General features: G+C 45.6%; 3 protein-coding genes and 1 pseudogene across 4 annotated transcripts; 2 read left to right on the top strand and 2 right to left on the bottom strand.

The window, feature by feature from the left end:
* Positions 1-64: 64 nt before the first annotated feature.
* LOC117847022 (uncharacterized) lies at positions 65-4,759 on the top strand. The gene is made up of 11 exons (XM_034728158.2): positions 65-662; positions 1,099-1,146; positions 1,236-1,391; positions 1,483-1,526; positions 2,011-2,173; positions 2,270-2,331; positions 2,473-2,659; positions 2,733-2,822; positions 3,006-3,139; positions 3,250-3,382; positions 3,559-4,759. Exons 1-11 carry the CDS (start codon positions 189-191, stop codon positions 4,516-4,518), a joined length of 2,451 nt encoding a protein of 816 aa, XP_034584049.1. The 5' UTR covers positions 65-188; the 3' UTR covers positions 4,519-4,759.
* Positions 4,760-5,349: 590 nt separating this feature from the next.
* On the bottom strand, positions 5,350-6,474 carry LOC117847026 (uncharacterized; annotated as a pseudogene).
* A 1,303-nt stretch (positions 6,475-7,777) lies between these two features.
* On the bottom strand, positions 7,778-11,132 carry LOC117847024 (alkylbase DNA glycosidase-like protein mag2). The gene is made up of 2 exons (XM_034728160.2): positions 10,043-11,132; positions 7,778-8,390 (listed from the first exon to the last, which is right to left on the bottom strand). The coding sequence occupies exon 1, from the start codon at positions 10,902-10,904 to the stop codon at positions 10,047-10,049; it is 858 nt and encodes a 285-aa protein (XP_034584051.1). The 5' UTR covers positions 10,905-11,132; the 3' UTR covers positions 7,778-8,390; positions 10,043-10,046.
* Positions 11,133-12,278: 1,146 nt separating this feature from the next.
* On the top strand, positions 12,279-16,999 carry LOC117847058 (sugar transporter ERD6-like 4). 2 transcript variants are annotated; one of them, XM_034728209.2, is made up of 18 exons: positions 12,279-12,696; positions 12,783-12,872; positions 13,065-13,115; positions 13,378-13,437; positions 13,524-13,589; positions 13,833-13,898; positions 13,997-14,072; positions 14,319-14,383; positions 14,466-14,558; positions 14,690-14,770; positions 14,863-14,947; positions 15,448-15,494; positions 15,570-15,632; positions 15,710-15,769; positions 15,944-16,009; positions 16,096-16,155; positions 16,376-16,490; positions 16,586-16,999. In XM_034728209.2, exons 1-18 carry the CDS (start codon positions 12,394-12,396, stop codon positions 16,696-16,698), a joined length of 1,560 nt encoding a protein of 519 aa, XP_034584100.1. In that variant the 5' UTR covers positions 12,279-12,393; the 3' UTR covers positions 16,699-16,999. The 2 variants fall into 2 exon arrangements, with proteins under 2 accessions (XP_034584100.1, XP_034584101.1); XM_034728210.2 differs by lacking the exon at positions 13,065-13,115 and having other exon boundaries at positions 12,280-12,696.
* Positions 17,000-18,186: the final 1,187 nt, after the last annotated feature.

The following is an 18,186-nucleotide window of genomic DNA, read 5'->3' as shown; positions in this document are numbered from 1 at the left end:
AAGGCCCAGGCCCATGAGCACGTTACGACCTAGCCGCCTCGGAGCCCGGCCGTGACAAAAACGGACCAGAGCAGCAAGCACCCAACCGCCGCCGGAGCAAAACCACCTCCAAAACCCTAGCGCCCACCTCCTCGTCCTCGCTGAGAAGTCCCTTCGGCGTCGGCGGCGGGTGAAGCAGCGGGGCGGAGATGGGTAAGGCGAAGGGGAAGAGCCGGCAGGACAAGTTCTACCACCTCGCCAAGGAGCAAGGGTACCGGAGTCGCGCGGCCTTCAAGCTGCTCCAGCTCGACGCGCGGTTCCGCTTCCTCCCGACGGCGCGCTCGGTGCTCGACCTCTGCGCCGCGCCGGGAGGGTGGGTCCAGGTGGCCGTCAACCATGCCCCCGTGGGAGCCTTCGTCGTGGGCGTCGACCTCGTGCCCATCCGCCCCATCCGCGGCGCCCACTCGCTCACCGAGGACATCACCACCACCAAGTGCCGCGCCGCGGTGCGGAGGCTGATGGACGCTAACGGCGTCTCCGCGTTCGACGTCGTGCTCCACGACGGGTCACCCAACGTCGGTGGTGCCTGGGCGCAGGAAGCCACATCGCAGTCGGCGCTGGTCATCGACGCCCTGCGCCTCGCTACAATGTTCCTCGCCCCCAAGGGTGCCTTTATCACCAAGGTTAAGAATTACACAAAGAATAACTCGCAATTGTTGCAGTTGACATTCTGCATTGGCTTCAATATGTAATTCAGAATGATGCTTATTTTCGAAGGGAAATTTGAATGTATACTATCTTCTAATTTGTCCTAAATGAGTTTGAGAGCATGATATTATCATGTTGTCATTCATAGGCAGGTGTAACACTTGATCTTTTGTGTAGTGGCTAGTACACTGAAGGGTTTATAGTGGGTTGTTATTGTACAAGCAATGTTGTCGCATGCATTCTTTTGTTGTTTTTTTTGGATGGTTTTAACAGTTTATAGTTTCATGCGTTCTTACAGAGTTGATATGTGTTTTATTATTGACCTCTGTTGGTTGTTCAATGAGATACGCCAGTTGCAATTTTCCTTTGTGTTAAGTACACATTTAACCATTTGTTCTTTTGTTTCGACAGGTTTTTAGGTCTCAAGATTACAACGCTATTATGTACTGTCTTAAACAGGTGTGTGTTAATTAAATGTTTTGTAACTTTTTTTTTGTTATTTATCGTATTTAGTTAATAGAAACATCAAACATCATCTCCACTTGCAGTTCTTTGAGAAGGTTGAGGCAACTAAACCTACAGCAAGTCGGTCTACATCTGCTGAAATTTATATCATCTGCCTGAAATATAAGGCTCCCGCAAAGATTCAACCAGAACTCCTTGATATAAAGCACTTGTTCAGTGTGGTTCCGGATACGAATAAAGTACGTCATGTCCCTTGTCTGAATTATGTCTTGTTTCCTTTCTTCTATGTGCCAGCATCCCTTGATGTTGGAAATGTTGTGTGTTCTGCAGTCTAGGGATGTTATGGATGGTAGGCACAAGAGACATCGTGATGGGTAGGCCTCCTTTGTTACATTGCTGCTGTACCTTTTTCCTCTCTCATCGTTTTATTATTACTTTTGAAGTATGCATATTTTTATTTCTGTACTTAAGTTTTGTAGACTTAACATTGTGATTAGCTGTGATCACATTGCAGTGGAGTAGACTGTTTTACTTATATCTGATCTTCCATTACAATTCCACTTCTTGCGTTCAGTCTTTTTTGCAGTGTAATATTCCGATAATTACATTGCTCTTGACAAAAGTTGGCCAGTTGCTATATTATTTGGTGTAAATGGTTGAGCATGTTTTGATGTTTGTTCTCAACAATTCAGCATTTTTCAAAGTTACATAATCAGTTAGGCATTTCAAATCTGAGCAAGTGAAGTCTTTGCTCTTCTGCCCTTTGGTTAAGCATGAACAATAATTAAAATGAGCTGGATATTCTGATGCTTTCCTGCAGTATGTAGAATCTGGATAACAAAAACTCCACGCATGTAGGTATGAAGAAGGGAATACAACATTGCGGAAAGTCGGTTTGGCATCAGACTTTATATGGTCTGATGCCCAGACACCACTGGAGTTTTTGGGCTCTTACAATGCGATTTCATTTGATAATCCAGAATCTCTGCCCATAAAGAATCATGAGCTTACTAATGATGATGTAAGTAACTGATGCCTCTGCTAAGCATACTGCCTGGCTTACTTTTCCATCTATTCTAGTCATAGGTGCTGACTGCTTATTATTTGTTTGTGCCAGATAAAAAATTTCTGTGAGGATTTACTTCTGTTGGATAAAAATAGTTTCAAGCATATCTTGAAGTGAGTACCTTATCTGCCATTTTGTTTTCTTACGTAACTTATTTCCATTCAATGAAGTAGTTAATATAACCCAAACAAGTCTATAAGTTGAGCATGTGTAGAGGATATCAGTCTCATGTATCTATTGCATAACTATGTTAGATGGCGGATCCGCTTACGCAAAGCACTGGCTTCGTCATCACAAATCACCCCAAAGGTTGATGATGATGCAGAGACCACAAAGGTCAAGGATGATGATCAACTTCTCCAAGAGATGGAAGAATTGACAAGTGTTATTGATAGGAATAAAAGGAGAGAGAAAAAGCGCCTGTCAAAGCGTCGAGCAAAGGTATAAGCATACATCCTTTGCAATACGTAATGTTAATTTGAGTTTTGTGGTGACATGGGTCTCTTCATTCCAGGATAAAGCACGCAAGGCTACAGGAATGCAGATTGACGCTACAGGAGATGATTACGGTGATCCTGACTTGTTTTCTATCAGTGTTATCAAGGTATCATGTTATTTCTGTAGTCATGTCTTGTGCTATGTTTCCTTATTGGCTTTTCTTTGGAATCTTATTCTAATAGCTTGTTGGAAGACTTCAATTTTACATGAATATTATCCCTGTGAACACTATTATTTGTGATAATCTAATTCATTAGTTTCCATGCTCATTTTTCTTTTCCTTCTCTAGGGTGGAAAAGAACTTCAAGCTGTTGAATCAGCAGAGCTTGATGTGGAAGATGACATTGAAGACAGTGAGAATGAGGAAACTCAAGCTCGTGAAGTCTCTGATGAGGACATGGATTCTGATGAAGAACAACAGAGGTATTTTTTTAGCATCCACACCATCAGAACATGCAATTAGGTGGTCAAATATTCTATTTAAAAAAGCACTGTAATTTCAAAAGCTTGTAACTGATAATCATTCACGTCAGGTACGATGCACAGCTTGAGGAGATGCTTGATGAAGCTTATGAGCGCTTTGTAACGAAAAAGGGTGGTGAAGTAAAACAAGAACGTAAGCGTGCAAAGCGAATCAATCCTGATGCTGATGCTGACTTGTTAGAGGTAATAGCAACCTAAATTTCATGATGTTTTGACACAATGACAATTGCATCTGAAACTGAATTTTTGCATCAGCCAAAGGACCCAACTTCTACAATGTTGTTATCAATTCTTTTCTCTTGATTACGGTTACAGGGTTTGGAAGGTTTTACAATGATGTGATCTTTTAAACTTGATAGGGTAGTGAAGATGATGGTGATGACGTTGAAATGGATCAAGGTTTTGACGACGATCAAGATCCGGAGACCAATCCCCTTCTATTATCGCTAGATGAACACAAACCAACTAAAGAGCAGATTGTACAACAGTGGTACAGTCAGGATGTGTTCGCAGAAGCAGGAACAGACGCCGCTGAGCAGAGTGACAGTGAAGATGAAAGGGAGAATTTGCAGAGGAATATGGAAAAGAAGATGGACACTGGCAAAAAGGAAAAGATGGCTAAGGCACAGCATTTGCAACAAGATGATTTTGATATCGTACCTGCAGAACCAGTCCGAAATGAAGAGGATTCATCTTCATCTTCTGATGAATCAGATGAATCGGAGGAGGATCTCAATGATTACAGAAAGGCTGAAGTACTAGCCTATGCAAAGAAGATGTTGAGGAAGAAGCAGAGGGAGCAGATACTTGATGATGCTTACAACAAGTACATGTTTGATGATGAAGGGTTACCCAATTGGTTTGTTGAGGATGAGAAGAGGCATAGCCAGCCCATGAAGCCTGTTACACGTGAAGAAGTAGCTGCCATGAGGGCGCAGTTTAAGGAGATTGATGCCCGTCCATCCAAGAAGGTTGCAGAGGCCAAGGCGCGGAAGAAGCGTGTTGCCATGAAGAAACTGGACAGTGCACGCCAAAAGGCAGATGCCGTCGCAGACCAGAATGACATAAACGAGCGGTCGAAGAGGAAGATGATTGACCAGATTTACAGGAAGGCAATGCCCAAGAAGCCTCAGAAGGAGTACGTGGTTGCAAAGAAGGGGGTTCAGGTTAGGACCGGCAAAGGGAAGGTATTGGTGGATCCACGGATGAAGAAGGACAAGAGGGCCAGTGGGACTGGGAAGAAAGGGAAGAAGGGCGGCAAAGGTGCTAAAGGGAAGGGTGGCCAGAGAGGGAAGAAGGCTGGGAAAGCTCCGAGGTAAAAAGCTGAGGAGCCAGGCATGGGTGGGATGCGTAGCTGCTGAATTTTGTCCCGGTCCAACTACAGCTACAAAGTAGGCAGCTGTTTGAAGTTGTGTGATGATAAAATTAATGTGTTTAAAGTTTTGTAGCGTGACTTACATATTTCGGAACTGGTGAGCACTTCAGTATCATTAAGGCATAATTTACACATTTCGCATCAGTTATTGAAACTTCTACTCCCCTCTGGGGATCACATACAAATGTTAAGAGGCTCCATCTGTACTACGTAATATTTTGTGTGATGCACGGGAAGGCTTTCCGTGAAAAAAAAAATTCCCTCAGAGGAACTGAAGTCTTTATTTATGCCTAGTTTTAACCTTTGGGTATCGACTTGATGGGGGTCTTTCTGGCTGCTACAGGCGCCTTTGGTAATGAATTTCCTTTGGAACCCGCTTGCATTTCCTTTTCAGATGAAAAGAAGGGGCCGTGTGCGCTTTGAATCTCTAACATTGCGATGCACAGACCACCCTGGATTCCCATTCCTCAACTTGTCGATCAGAGTAGAATCGAATCCAAGCTTTGTGTGTAGGAAGATTTGGAATCTGGCTGATGCAGAGGCGGCCACAGAATCCCGGCTACTTGGTGATAATAGGATCAAGCAGCTGTCCAGATACCAACTAATGATGGCTCAGGTCTCACAGAATATAGGCAGTGAGCGATGGCTCACAGCAAAAGCCATCAGGAGTTATTAGTATTTAAATAACAGACAAGTTGACCGGTGCGTGCTCCGAAACTTCAACGTCAGAAGAATGGCAAGAACCGATCAAAACATCTCTGTACACAAAAAGCTATAGAATAACAAATTCTTCTTTTAAAAACCAATATTCTACTCATCTCAATACAATTCCCCCTTTCATTTGAAAACAACACAGCATACTCAATCCAGAATCTCTAATTTTACAGGGTAGGATGCAAATGGAGATTCAATGTTTGAAGTATCTTAGTCACAATCGATATGTCATAACAGCCCATACGAAGCTATACATACCAACAGTACTCCTAAACCTTCAGGAACGCTGGCAGATTGCATGAAAGGAGCCTCCATTTCACTGCCCAGCATCTCTCAGAAAGCATTCCCGCGTGGTTCAAAATATCAGTGCGAATCCTGCATCTTTCCAACGGCTTTGTGCAGATATGATTCCGAGGGAGCGATCTCCTGATGGCTCGATCCATGCCGCAAGAATCAAGACTGCAACTTGCTGCTCCGATGCATCCGATGGATGCAAAGCCTTCCACGCCAGTTCATCTGAATGAAGAAACGGCAGCCTGTGGACAGGTCAAGTGGCAGCAAATCAAATCTTCTTGCACGGGACAGTAAGAGAATTTCGCGAACAAGCTGGGAACAAAGATTGGAATGTAGTCAATTCCCTTTCCAGGATCATTGGAGATGAAAAGTTACATATACCCACAGATATATTCCTTTGGTCCACGGGAGCACTCACCATCTGCTTATCTCCTTTGGAATATGTTCTATGGATTGTACACCGGATGGCTGAGATTACAAAGAGATACATGGTGAAAAAGAATGGATGTTCTTAGCCCACATCCTGTTATCTCCATTCTCCAGTGAACTATAAATCATATTGAAAATTACTTCTGAAGACCTGCTTGTCCTAGTTCCAAGTACAGCATTTTGGGCATGTTCTTTTCTGAACCATGGATCAGGATATTAGGAACATGTTAGAGATCACTCTGATCAGATGCATCAAACTGATATGCCAATGAACGATGTAAATAATGGGCTATCAAGTAGAGGCAAAGAATCTAGGAACTATGAGGCGTGGAAGCATTCAATCAGAGTTTTGGTTTGCGCACCATTGCAGTTCTGACTTTTCAGGAAGCACGTCCTTCAGAGCATCTTGCAGACAGCCACACAGCCTATTGGCTGATACGCACATTTTACGAGCTATGTGTTATCAGACATCGACCTGCATGTCAGTCTCGTATTTCAGACACTATAGACAATGTGGGCCTCCATGCTGCAACCCCAGCATCTTACAAGAATCAGGCATGACCTAATAAATATTTACTGATGTGTTTTTAATCATGCAAAAAGCCAGCAAGCCGTAAGGGTAGCATTAGCATGGACCCTAGAGAACATATCCAATTCCCTCTTCCAAGGCCCTGGCAACAAGTGAAACGTATTCTCAGTCCGAAAGGGGCTCAACATGCCTCACTTTGGCACATATTCTTCCAATCTTGCATCCTGCATGGGGCATGAATACAGCACAGATCAAGCCGTTTCGGGTATACAAAAGGCTAGGCTTTAGATTTCCATTCACTCACCATGCAAAAGTTAAAACCCTTAACAGACCATCTGCCTTGGTGAAGACGACAAAGCACAAAACTGCAAACTTGTTCAGCTAACTCATAGGACGTGAAGATTTGACCAGCCACTTAAGGGGAGGCAAACCAAGGGATTCAGCAGTTATTACTTACAGAGCAAGGTCAGCTTGTAACTTAGCTGGGTTATAAGCGCATGCATCCACAGCACCATGCCTTTCTATCTTTTGGTCTCTGCAAGGATACGAAGCAGCCGCTGGATACAATGGCAATACCTGATCTGATAACTTATGTTGATGTTACCCTCTATGTCTGCCTATTTGTAATGTCACTGTCTTTGCCACCTGGAAAGTAGAAGTTTGATCATAGTTTGAGCCATATATTTTGGAGCTATTACTTTATCACTGATCCAGAGAAAGCTTCAACTCCTTTTATCTTTCGTACATGAAATCAGACGTGTGTATATGGCTGTATGCTTGAACCTCATATTGTTTTGACATCTTAAAAGGAGCAATGATACCATGCTATCACTTTGGACGTGAGGTGATATGTTGACACAGAACTCCTATTTTTTACACTAATAAGAGGCACTCCATGCTCACGGGGTCATGATGTGACTTACGATGAACAGCTGTTACATTTCCTCAGTAGGCTCAAATGGTCAGTGCCTGTGCATCAGAAAAGCAACGACATCTGAAACAAACTATTGGCATTGTTAGTGATTCAAAGGGCTGAGTGAAACACACAAGCAGACCAGAATCTAGCCTTTTCCCTTTTGAAACAAAATGCCCCTACACCTGCAAGTCAGCCACAAGCTTGATATGTAACATATGTTAGATAGGGTGACGAAGTGCATGCAAAAAGTCATCCAAACATCACCAATTTAACTTTAACAACAGATGAACTCACTGCTGCTATGAAGCTTGAGACACGAAGAACCTTTTCTCTGATATCATATCGAGCATCATGCACATCTCAACACAAAAGGCTTAAGAGGTCAAAAACCTATACATTATACTCTATGAATTCAGATCACACACTCTCCCCCTTGGCTCTGAAACCAACCAACCTTATTCTCAGCCACCTCTAATCAACAATCGTGATTCCATACAACTTACAGCTCACACACACAGCAGGCGACCCCAGAGCCTATAAATAGCAGACCTTGTGACTAGAGAGACCAAACCATAAGAGCTTCTGAAGAGCAAGACTTAAGTCTAGATACCAACAGAGGTTAGTATCTTACCAAGGATACTTCAAATATGTCTGGATCACGGAGCTCCTCTCCCAATTCCAACTCAGAGTGGAGCCGGAAGGAAAACAAGATGTTTGAAGAGGCGCTCGCCTACTATGGTGAGGGCACACCCAACCTGTGGGACAAGGTGTCCAGCGCCATGGGAGGCATCAAGTCTGCTGAGGAGGTGCGCTTACACTATGAAGATCTTGTCGACGACGTCAAGATGATTGAGTCAGGGCGTGTGCCGTACCCCAAGTACAAGACACAGGGATTCTGGACCCGAGGTAAAGTCCATGACCCTTCCAAAGCAAACTGGCAGCAAATAACATAAGACGCTTTCATTCTATGTTGATAAACTTTTGGTTAAGCATGCTAGTTAGTGATTGTCACAAGCAGCAAGTTGCAGCTAAGCATAGTGAATATAATCGATGACTATAAGCATTTTATGTTAAGCAGCAGGTTAAGCAGGTTGCTAGTTAGTGAATATAAGCAGGTTGCCATGCATGACTATGTCATGGATAGCTGAACACTTTAACTCACACAATCGATGAGCAAAGGGCATCCAAGTATTTTATGTTCTTTAGCTTTCCATTCATGATGGACCTCATCAACTTTCCATGTGCCAAACTACAGACATCCTTTGGCACTCAAGAAAAGGATCTGGTCTAATTACTTGGTCTTTGTACTCTGATGCCCACTAATCATGTGGGCTCCAATCCTAGTACTATCAGAAAAATCTCCTCCTTCCCTAGTGTGTCCAGCTTGCAGCCAACATGCAGTTCTCATATTAACAAGTCACAGCCTATTGCCAAAAAGTTATCTTCCTGGCTTTTCGACAGTGCGGGTGGCCATGCTTTGAATTGGGTAGTTTCTTTGTTTTCTTTCTTGTCCTTTTATTTTCGAGGGATAGTTTTGGACAAGTAATGCCTTACTAAAACCATAGACACAGCTGTAGCTAAATCAGTACAAGTAGATCTTGGTTAAAAATTAGAAGTAATGTTCCGAATTTAGATAAACTGACAAGCGTGTTTGTTTACTTTTGTTTTCAGGTTGAAGAGTTGGAAGCTCAAGTAGGCAGAAACAAAAGTTCTAAGAATCTATGATGGTCTTAGGTTCTAGAAGGAAGCAAAGTAATCCAACTCTGATTGGATAATAAAATGATGAAACAGTGTGTATGTGTATATACTAGTAGGTTATGAGCAAGGTTAAGTCTCCTTATTGTTGTAGGATCTAGTGTACATTCATAAACTGTATGTATTCATTGTCCTCTAGAACTAAGTTATGGAAGATGTAAACTCATGTATTTATGTTAAAAAAGTTGTGCCTGGTAGCATTCTGTTGCCTCCAAAATTTTCTTAGCTGGTCACTCTTTTTTAGCACCTGGCTCAAAAAGAGAGGTCTCTAGATCATGCTCAAGAACAACGCAAAGAACCAAATGCTAGAATCATGTACAATCGAGTCCACCAACAATTACTGTTAAAGAATCCTCCGCGCATAAAGTGAAATGAGATGGTGTAACTGTAGAATCAAGAACAGCAACACAGATTGGTTCGGGATCGTTATTCCAACTATTTTGCATCTACTGCTCTAAGATCCACAATCAAGTCATCACTGAATAAAGATATGGAATGGCATATATGAAAAAGCAGAAATATCATATCATTTCCAACCACAAAATCTTTGTTTCTCTAAACAAGAATTGGTACAGGAAACCCTTAAATTATTATGCTCCACAGTACAAGCTTACAAGCATAGTAGCATCAGTTTTGAATATCTAATACAACTACAAGCATACTAGCACTAGACTCTGAAGTCTGAACCTAATCGACTTCAGTTGAAACTCTGCAAGGACAAGGCAGCGTCCACAACAATTGACAAATCTGGGACACTATCTACACCAGAATAATCTAAATTTAACAGATTGGGACAACAGATACATAAGATCATCGCATAATATTACATACCTAGCTAAGAGCTCGCCTTGCCCTTCTTCTTGGCCGCAGCGCCCTTGCTCTCCATGAGGCGCCACATGTACCACGCGCCTACCGACCGGTACGGCCTCCACCGCTCGCATAATGCCGCCATCTCCTCTGGCTTGGGCAGCGCCTTCAGCTTGTACAGCTCCTGAACGCCCTTACGCACGCCAAGGTCGCCGCACGGGAGCACGTCGGGGCGGTGCAGCGAGAAGATCATGAACATGTGGACGGTCCACTCGCCGACGCCTTTCACCTTGGTGAGCTCGGCGAGGAGCGCAGACTCGTCCATCGCGGCCACGGCGGAGTCGGAGAGCTCCCCGGCTGCGAATCTGATCGCGAGGTCGTGGAGGTAAGAGGCCTTGCGGCCGGAGACGCCGATGGTGCGTAGGTCGGCGGCGGCGAGGGCAAGGACGGCGGCCGGGGTTACCGCGTCGGAGGCTGCGGCGGACGCAGAAGGGAGGAGTGCGAGGAAGCGAGCGTAGATGGCGTCGGCGGCGGAGGTCGCGAGCTGCTGGTAGAGGATGGAGCGCGCGAGGGCGTGGAATGCGGGGAGGGAGGGGGAGGCTGCGAATGTGAGGGCCTCAGTGGAGGCGATGACCGCGGCGAGGAGGGGGTCCGCTGCTTGGAGGTGGCGTAGCGCGGCCGCAATCTCGCCCGGGGAGGATAGCGCTGGCAGCACTGGAGGTAGAGGCGCCGGCACCGGTGGTGGCACGGCGGTCGTGGCGAGGGGTTTTCCTGGCGGTGTCTTGACGATTTTACGGGAGCGGAAGGAGATCTTGGCGGAGCGAAGTTCGGTGGCCGCCGTAGGCGTGCCGGTGGCCGGAGATCGGGAGCGCGCCGGCCGCCCCATCAAGGTCTCTCCGGATAGCGCGCGGCTGCGACGTACGGCGCCGCCGGAGTTGGAAGGTCAGAGGACGAGCCAACTGAAACGAGGATGAGGGGGAGGACAGTTGGAATAAATCTATGCGGCCCAGATAAACGAAGGCCAGCATGCACGGCCTACTCGGAGTTTCGGCCTACCTTAGAATAGCGCACGATCTAACCTGGGCCGCCAAATTTAGATCCCGGAGTAAGTAATCGCGGCCTTACGCCTTAGAATGGCTTGGCCCAAGTTTGAGGCCATGACTATTGACCATATTGGCCGTTCATTGGCGGGGAGAGAGCAGCTATGCCGGAACCGGAGGACTCTGCTCCCCGGCGGCGAACCCTGACTGCAACTCTGCAGCAAGGGGCCCTTGCAGGCTTGCGGGGAGAGGCACCGGCGGTGCGTCTAACGCCGTCTTCGTCTCTTCGAGGTCAGGGACCACGGCGGATGCAAGAGGATGTAATTAATCGGCTGATGGAAACGTCCGCCAACAAACAGCCCATCAACTTGTAATCGTGCGGGATCGCGACGGACCAATCACCGGGCGTGCACACTCAGGCAACCGAACACGCATCTCCATCAAATCACATGTCCTCCGGACCTTGGCCGTGGCCGGACGCGACGCGACGCGAGCGACCCCGCACATGGTCATTTCATCGACACGCTGCACGCGAGATCGAACAAGGAAAGCACGAGACGACAAGATCGAAGCCGGAGATGCAGCTCGTGCTCCCCCCCCCCCCCCCCCCCCCCCCCCCCCCCCCCCCCCCCCCCGTACGAGCATGACGTGGCCGAGATGAGCAGCTGGAGCTAGCGATCCTCGACAGCTCCCGTGGGTTGGCATCAACGTGCCGTGCGGTGCTTACGTGCGTATATGCCGTCTATATTCTAACAGAATCGGGACGCGAAGTTTTGTAATCTAGTGCGTGCAGCGTCGGTCTGCCGTATCTGTCGGTCAATGCTCCCCGCTTTTTGGAAGCCAAGATCTTGATATCTCAATTTCTCCGCTTTCTTATCCGTTGAACAAAGTGCATGTTTTAGTAGTCTCGTTTGGGATATATCGGCAGAAATGTTGTCGATCTGATCATCTGAATATGACCTCCCTCGGTTTACCATATAGTAGGCCCTTTCATGGCAATGAAACCGCAAGGAGAAGCTTAATAATGGATCAACATGCAAAAATGGCTGCAAAGAATGCTACTGTAACAATTTGCTGGATTTTAGATTCGTTGAAAACCGGAGATTCGGCTTCTTCCCTCCAGCTCAGAGTTCAGCGAACTCATCTAGGCCGCTGACCTGTGGGCCCCCACCGAGCTTCAGACAAGACAACCCACTCCCCCAGACGGCACTTCCCATTTCAACGGGACGACGGTTCCTCTGCGAAGATCGTGTCCTCTGTTCCTCTTCCTCCTCCTTCAGGGGGAAAAAAAAAATTAAAGCTCGCCGCGAGGGGAGGAACCCGGCGAGCGACGGCATGGGTAGCACCAGCAACAGGGGTGGAGGCGCCGCCGGCGAGGAGAGCGGCAGCGACCACGACGGCGGGCTGCGGAAGCCGCTGCTGGCCGTCCACACGGGCAGCTGGTACCGGATGGGCTCGCGGCAGTCCAGCGTCGCCCCCGGGGCCTCGTCCATGGCCGTCCTGCGCGAGTCCCACGTCTCCGCCTTCCTCTGCACGCTCATCGTCGCGCTCGGGCCCATCCAGTTCGGCTTCACCAGCGGCTTCTCCTCCCCGACCCAGGACGCCATGGTTCGGGACCTCAAGCTCTCCATCCCCGAGGTAACCCACAAGCTTTCTGTCGCGTCCGGACTTCCTGCTGAGTTCTGCGTCTCTTCGTGCCTGAGGATATTGACCGCACGCTGCAGTTCTCGGCGTTCGGCTCGCTGTCCAACGTCGGCGCCATGGTCGGGGCGATCGCCAGCGGGCAGATGGCCGAGCACATTGGCCGCAAAGGGGTGAGAAATTCGACGCCTTTCTTTCTTGGCAGTTATCAGCTGTTCTTCCATTTTATGATCAGTTTGTTACTTGTAAGCTGACAATGGAGAAGGGTCGACATCACTTCTTTTATTAGATACAGAGGAGGCTGTTTAAACTAACCAACAACAAAAGTCATCCTTTCCCGTGATAGAAAAGTCACTTCTTTGTAGGTGGGGGCTTTTTCTTCAGGAAAAAGCAAGTGGGATTTTTTAAAATTCGAAGTAAGTTATTTCCAACCAATTTTATGCTTGGATGCTGTGGAAATTTTTGGTACAGATAGCTAAATTGGGATTTGACACTATTGCTTCATGTTCGTTTGCTTTCTGCATTGTGTATAAGTCATGCAGTTAGTGTGGAAGAAAATGTGAGGATTGTGTAATCTGTACACAAGATCGGTCTCTTGTTCAATGTATGGTAATATTTCAGTAGTTAATTGCACTAAAGCTCTACTATTTTTTCTAACTGTTTTGCAAATATTTGCAGTCGTTGATGATTGCTGCAATCCCAAATATCATCGGTTGGCTTGCGATATCCTTTGCGAAAGTACGAAACAACTACATGTTCTCTGAGTTTATTTTCACCCATTGCTGCTTCTGTACCTGCCTGATAATGTCTGCTTTACTTTACAGGACTCCTCATTTCTGTATATGGGACGATTGCTTGAAGGATTTGGTGTTGGCATCATATCATATACGGTTCGTAAGAGAAGATTTCTTGACTACTTATTTTGTGCACAAACGATTCGTACTTTCGAAACTTAGGCACTAGTGCGGTTGTAAGGTGTTTGAAGACATGGACGAAAAGATCGAGTGAGATTCCAATAGTTGGAGACAAAGTGAACCGTGAACATTGTATAATTTGCTTGCCACCAAAAGAACATTGGATGTTTGGACTAGTTACATGACTAAATTCTTGGTATGTCAATAATGTGATACCAGGTACCAGTATACATAGCAGAGATATCTCCTCAGAACATGAGAGGAGCTCTTGGTTCCGTGAACCAGGTATGGTTTCTCACCAGAATCTTTTCTTTTCTTTTTCTGAGACAAATAAGACTTGGTCTTTTTATGTTGGACTCATTGCACAATTTTTCATTGTATAGTTGTCTGTAACCCTTGGTATATTGTTGGCCTATTTGCTTGGTATGTTTGTTCCATGGAGGCTTCTTGCAGTGATGGGTAAGATGCTAAACACTGATGTACTATAACTGATTTAAATTATTGGTGCTTCCAGTCCACACTTAACCTCAGATGTTTCAGTTCACAAGATCGGTAACTGCAATGTTCCCCCCCCAACATATCTATAATCGTAGAATATACTAGTCAGATATTTTAATTTCACATCTATATATAAGTGCAGATTAGTATGTGTGTCTGGAGTCAAGATAATTTCTTATCTAAATATCTGGGTTACCATTCTTGTAGGAGCCTTGCCCTGCACAGTGTTGATTCCTGGCCTATTCTTCATTCCAGAATCTCCAAGATGGCTGGTATATATATGCAGAAACTGGATATGCAATGCTGCATCAAACTGAAATCTTAGCGATCATTTTTCATTGCTCTTATCTCTAGGCAAAGATGAATTTGATGGAAGACTGTGAGACTTCGCTACAAGTGCTGAGGGGGTTTGAAACTGACATCACCACAGAAGTGAATGATATAAAGGCAATGACTTTCTACTTTTCCTCTGGACTGACTAAATGCAATCTATATGAACCATTCCTTGGATCTACTATACGCACCTCATTATCTTCTGGAATCACCGGAATCATCTTTTTTTTACCCTCATATTGCAGAGGGCAGTGACATCAGCAAGGAAAAGGACTACAATCAGTTTTCAGGAGTTAAACCAAAAGAAATACCGCACGCCCCTAATTGTAATTACCTTAACTTTGTTGGCTTAATGACTTAATACATGCCAAAATTGGCACCTATAGTATCTAACTGTGATTATTGGTCAACTTGGCAGCTAGGAATTGGCCTACTTGTACTGCAAAATTTAAGTGGAATCAACGGTATACTGTTTTATGCAAGTAACATCTTCAAAGCTGCAGGTAAGTTGTGTATTCTTTATCTTGTCTGAACTTTTTTGTTCTTAGTAGCTGTCATAAGTTTTAGGCACGACAGATTGGACACCTTTCAAATGTAACTGGAAATGTTGGAGATAACTAATATCATGGAGCAAACTATTAGTATCATTGTTTGTTTGGCAATATGCTTTCCATATGTATAGAATAACTTAGCAGACTACCGATTTCCAAACCACTAGAATTGTTCTAAACTAATTTTCTTCCTACATCAGCAAGATAAGACCATTTGAGATAAAGTTGATTCCTTTCTCTGGAACACACGTGCATTGTGTTCCTTACAGAGCAGCTAGGCCATGGGCATTTCATTGAATTTTGTACAACTAAAATTGTTTAGTGCTTGAAAATGAGTTTCTAAAACATCAGATAGGCCTATGTATTAATAGTTCCAGATCCTTTGTAATTCTCTTGAACGATGATAATATGGTCATTTTTTTCTTTAATTTTAATGTCCGAAACATCTCCAGGGGTTACAAACAGCGACTTGGCCACCTGTTCACTTGGAGCTATCCAGGTGCGTATCTAGGATGAATGGATGGCCTGATACAGTTCGTGTGTAATTTATTTAATGCTCACAGCATTTTGTCAGGTTCTTGCCACTGGAGTTACAACATGGTTATTAGACAGAGCTGGACGACGCATCCTTCTTATTGTAACTTTCTGTCCCCTGTGCAATCTCTAGTTTGCATGTTTTCTGCAACTGTGACTGAACTCTACTTCAAATGACAGATTTCTACTTCTGGCATGACTCTATGCCTGCTTGCTGTTTCTATTGTATTTTTTCTCAAGGTATGTTCAGGTTTCCTTAGTCTAGGATCTTAATGAGAAAGATAATAGTTATTGTACTGCGATCTTTGCAGTAGTATACTATTATACTAGTACCTGGCTCAAGCAGATTTTGATACGCAACATCATCACAGGGTCCCTCATCTCAGTCTAGTGATTTTCTTCTATTCGTTTCAGGATAATGTTTCGCATGATTCAGACACATACTACTTGTTAAGTATGATCTCCTTGGTCGCTCTTGTGGTATGTCTCGGTTATATTTCTTCTGAAACTTTGCATCCAAATGTGGAATCCGCGCCAAATCTTTTTACCTCGAACGCTTTGTTCAGGCTTTCGTCATTGCCTTCTCCTTCGGTATGGGTGCCATTCCATGGCTCATGATGTCTGAGGTACAGTACTTATCAACATTGTTTGAATTATCTCTGCTTGTAAAATTCCTACCTCCCAGTTTTCAATGGGATTTGGACTTTTTCTTATTTCGACCATTCCTCTATACGGCACCATTTTTCCCTGCATAACCATAGTTTTGGTTCAAGTATGTGAGTTTCACAACTCAGGTACATGATGTAAGTTATCTAAAGACTCAACTCAAACTTTGTATATGTTCAGATCCTCCCGGTTAGCATCAAGAGTCTGGGAGGAAGCATTGCGACACTGGCAGCCTGGCTGACATCCTTTGCTATAACAATGACAGCAAACTTGATGCTCACCTGGAGTGTTGGAGGTTCACAGTTTTATTTTATGCTTCTCGCTTGCCTAGGGATAGGACTGTAAATGGTATCTTATCCATGTTACTTTTTTTTTCCGGAAACTCAACAGGCACTTTCCTCTCCTATATGATTGTGAGCGCCTTCACTCTCGTGTTCGTCGTCCTTTGGGTGCCAGAGACAAAGGGTAGAACTCTAGAGGAGATCCAATGGTCGTTTCGCTGAGGTTTGCAGCATTGAGCAGATGCAATGATTTTTCGAAGTTTTCTCCTACAATGCAACGGTTGATTCCCGCAGCTGGAAATTTTGGGCATTCTTCCCTGCACAAGTACTAGGCGAAGGTCACGAACTCTTACTGTTCATACCACAGTTTGTACATTCTTGTACAATTCTGGGACAATACATGTAAATGCTGGGACAAGGTCTCTTATCAAATTGTTCTCTGCTTTCAGCGTTGTAAGATCAAGAGTTCATTGTCTGAAAGTTATATGTAAACATGAGTGCTCTGGCACTGACTGATCTGGAATCCTTCTGTCGGGGGCAACCCCTCCTGCCTCGTGTTTCTTTCAACAAAAGAAAAAATGTTTCCGCCGACACTTACAAGTGTAACGGGTTACAGTGTTCACCGTACCTGTACTGGATTACCAAAGGAATTACCAAATGGCATAACCTGGCAGACTAACAGCACGCAGGCGCAAAAAAGCGAAAATACCTGTGGATGTTGTTGGTTGACACTTCGCCCGCGCCGGCTGCCGTCCCAGTTGCTGATCACCTTCCCTGCGCTTGCTGGCTGCGGCTCCAACGACAGAGGAGGGCGTCGCTGGAGATGCAAGTCGAAGGACTGGAGTGAGCAAGGGCAAACTGTAGGGATGGGGATCGTGTACACCGTCCGATGGAGACTCTACGGTTCGAGGAAGGTTGGTGCAAACGGGTGATGCAGTGGGCTAGACCGGCTGCGGATGAATGCTGCGGCCCATTTGAGCCCACCTAATTTGGATCGCGGAGAATGATCACGATCCAATCTGGGCTGCTGATATTTGGATCCCGGGGGAAAATTTCGCGTCCTAAAACAGTAGGCCGCGCGGAGGCCCATTAAACAGCTCCAGAGCCCACGTTGTTTACGAGCATATCCCCGGTGGCGGCCGTCTGAGCGCGTGACCGTGGCTGCGGCTGGTGTGGTGAGTGGTGTGACCTCGGCGAGGAGCTCTTCGCCATCTCTATCCCGGCGACGAGGTCGTGGAGGTAGGGCGCCTGCTGCGATGGAGGCCGGCGCCGGTGGGGGGCTCTCCGCGTCGGCGAGGGGCGCGAGGGATCGGGTGCTACCAAACGGAGAGATCTTCCGGCGATCGATGCATCCCAATCATCAAAGTTCCGGATCAGAAAATCTGGTTGGCATGATCTGCACATGCGACATGTTCCTTGGCCTTTTCCAGCATGCGAGCAACCACACGTGGCTCTTTCGTAAGAGCTGTTCTACTTGTACCCTCCACGAGAAGCACGGCAGCCAGATATTAAAACAGCAAAAAAAAAATTATCCAAGAAATGCTTATTCTCGCATATGAATCTGACGTGGGTATGAGCAGCTCGCCAGCTGCCATCAACGTGGGTTGGCACAACGTGCGACCTACTTGGAAACAGGGTCTTCGCAGTGATAGCGTGATGCCGGAGCCGGCCACATCTGTCAGTCAGAGTTTCCCACTGACAAGCAAGACG

This window comes from Setaria viridis, chromosome 3 (assembly GCF_005286985.2).
Source record: "Setaria viridis chromosome 3, Setaria_viridis_v4.0, whole genome shotgun sequence".
Taxonomy (NCBI): domain Eukaryota; kingdom Viridiplantae; phylum Streptophyta; class Magnoliopsida; order Poales; family Poaceae; genus Setaria; species Setaria viridis.
The sequence above is the reverse complement of the archived record's forward strand: the minus strand, read 5'-3'. Positions and strand labels throughout refer to the sequence as shown.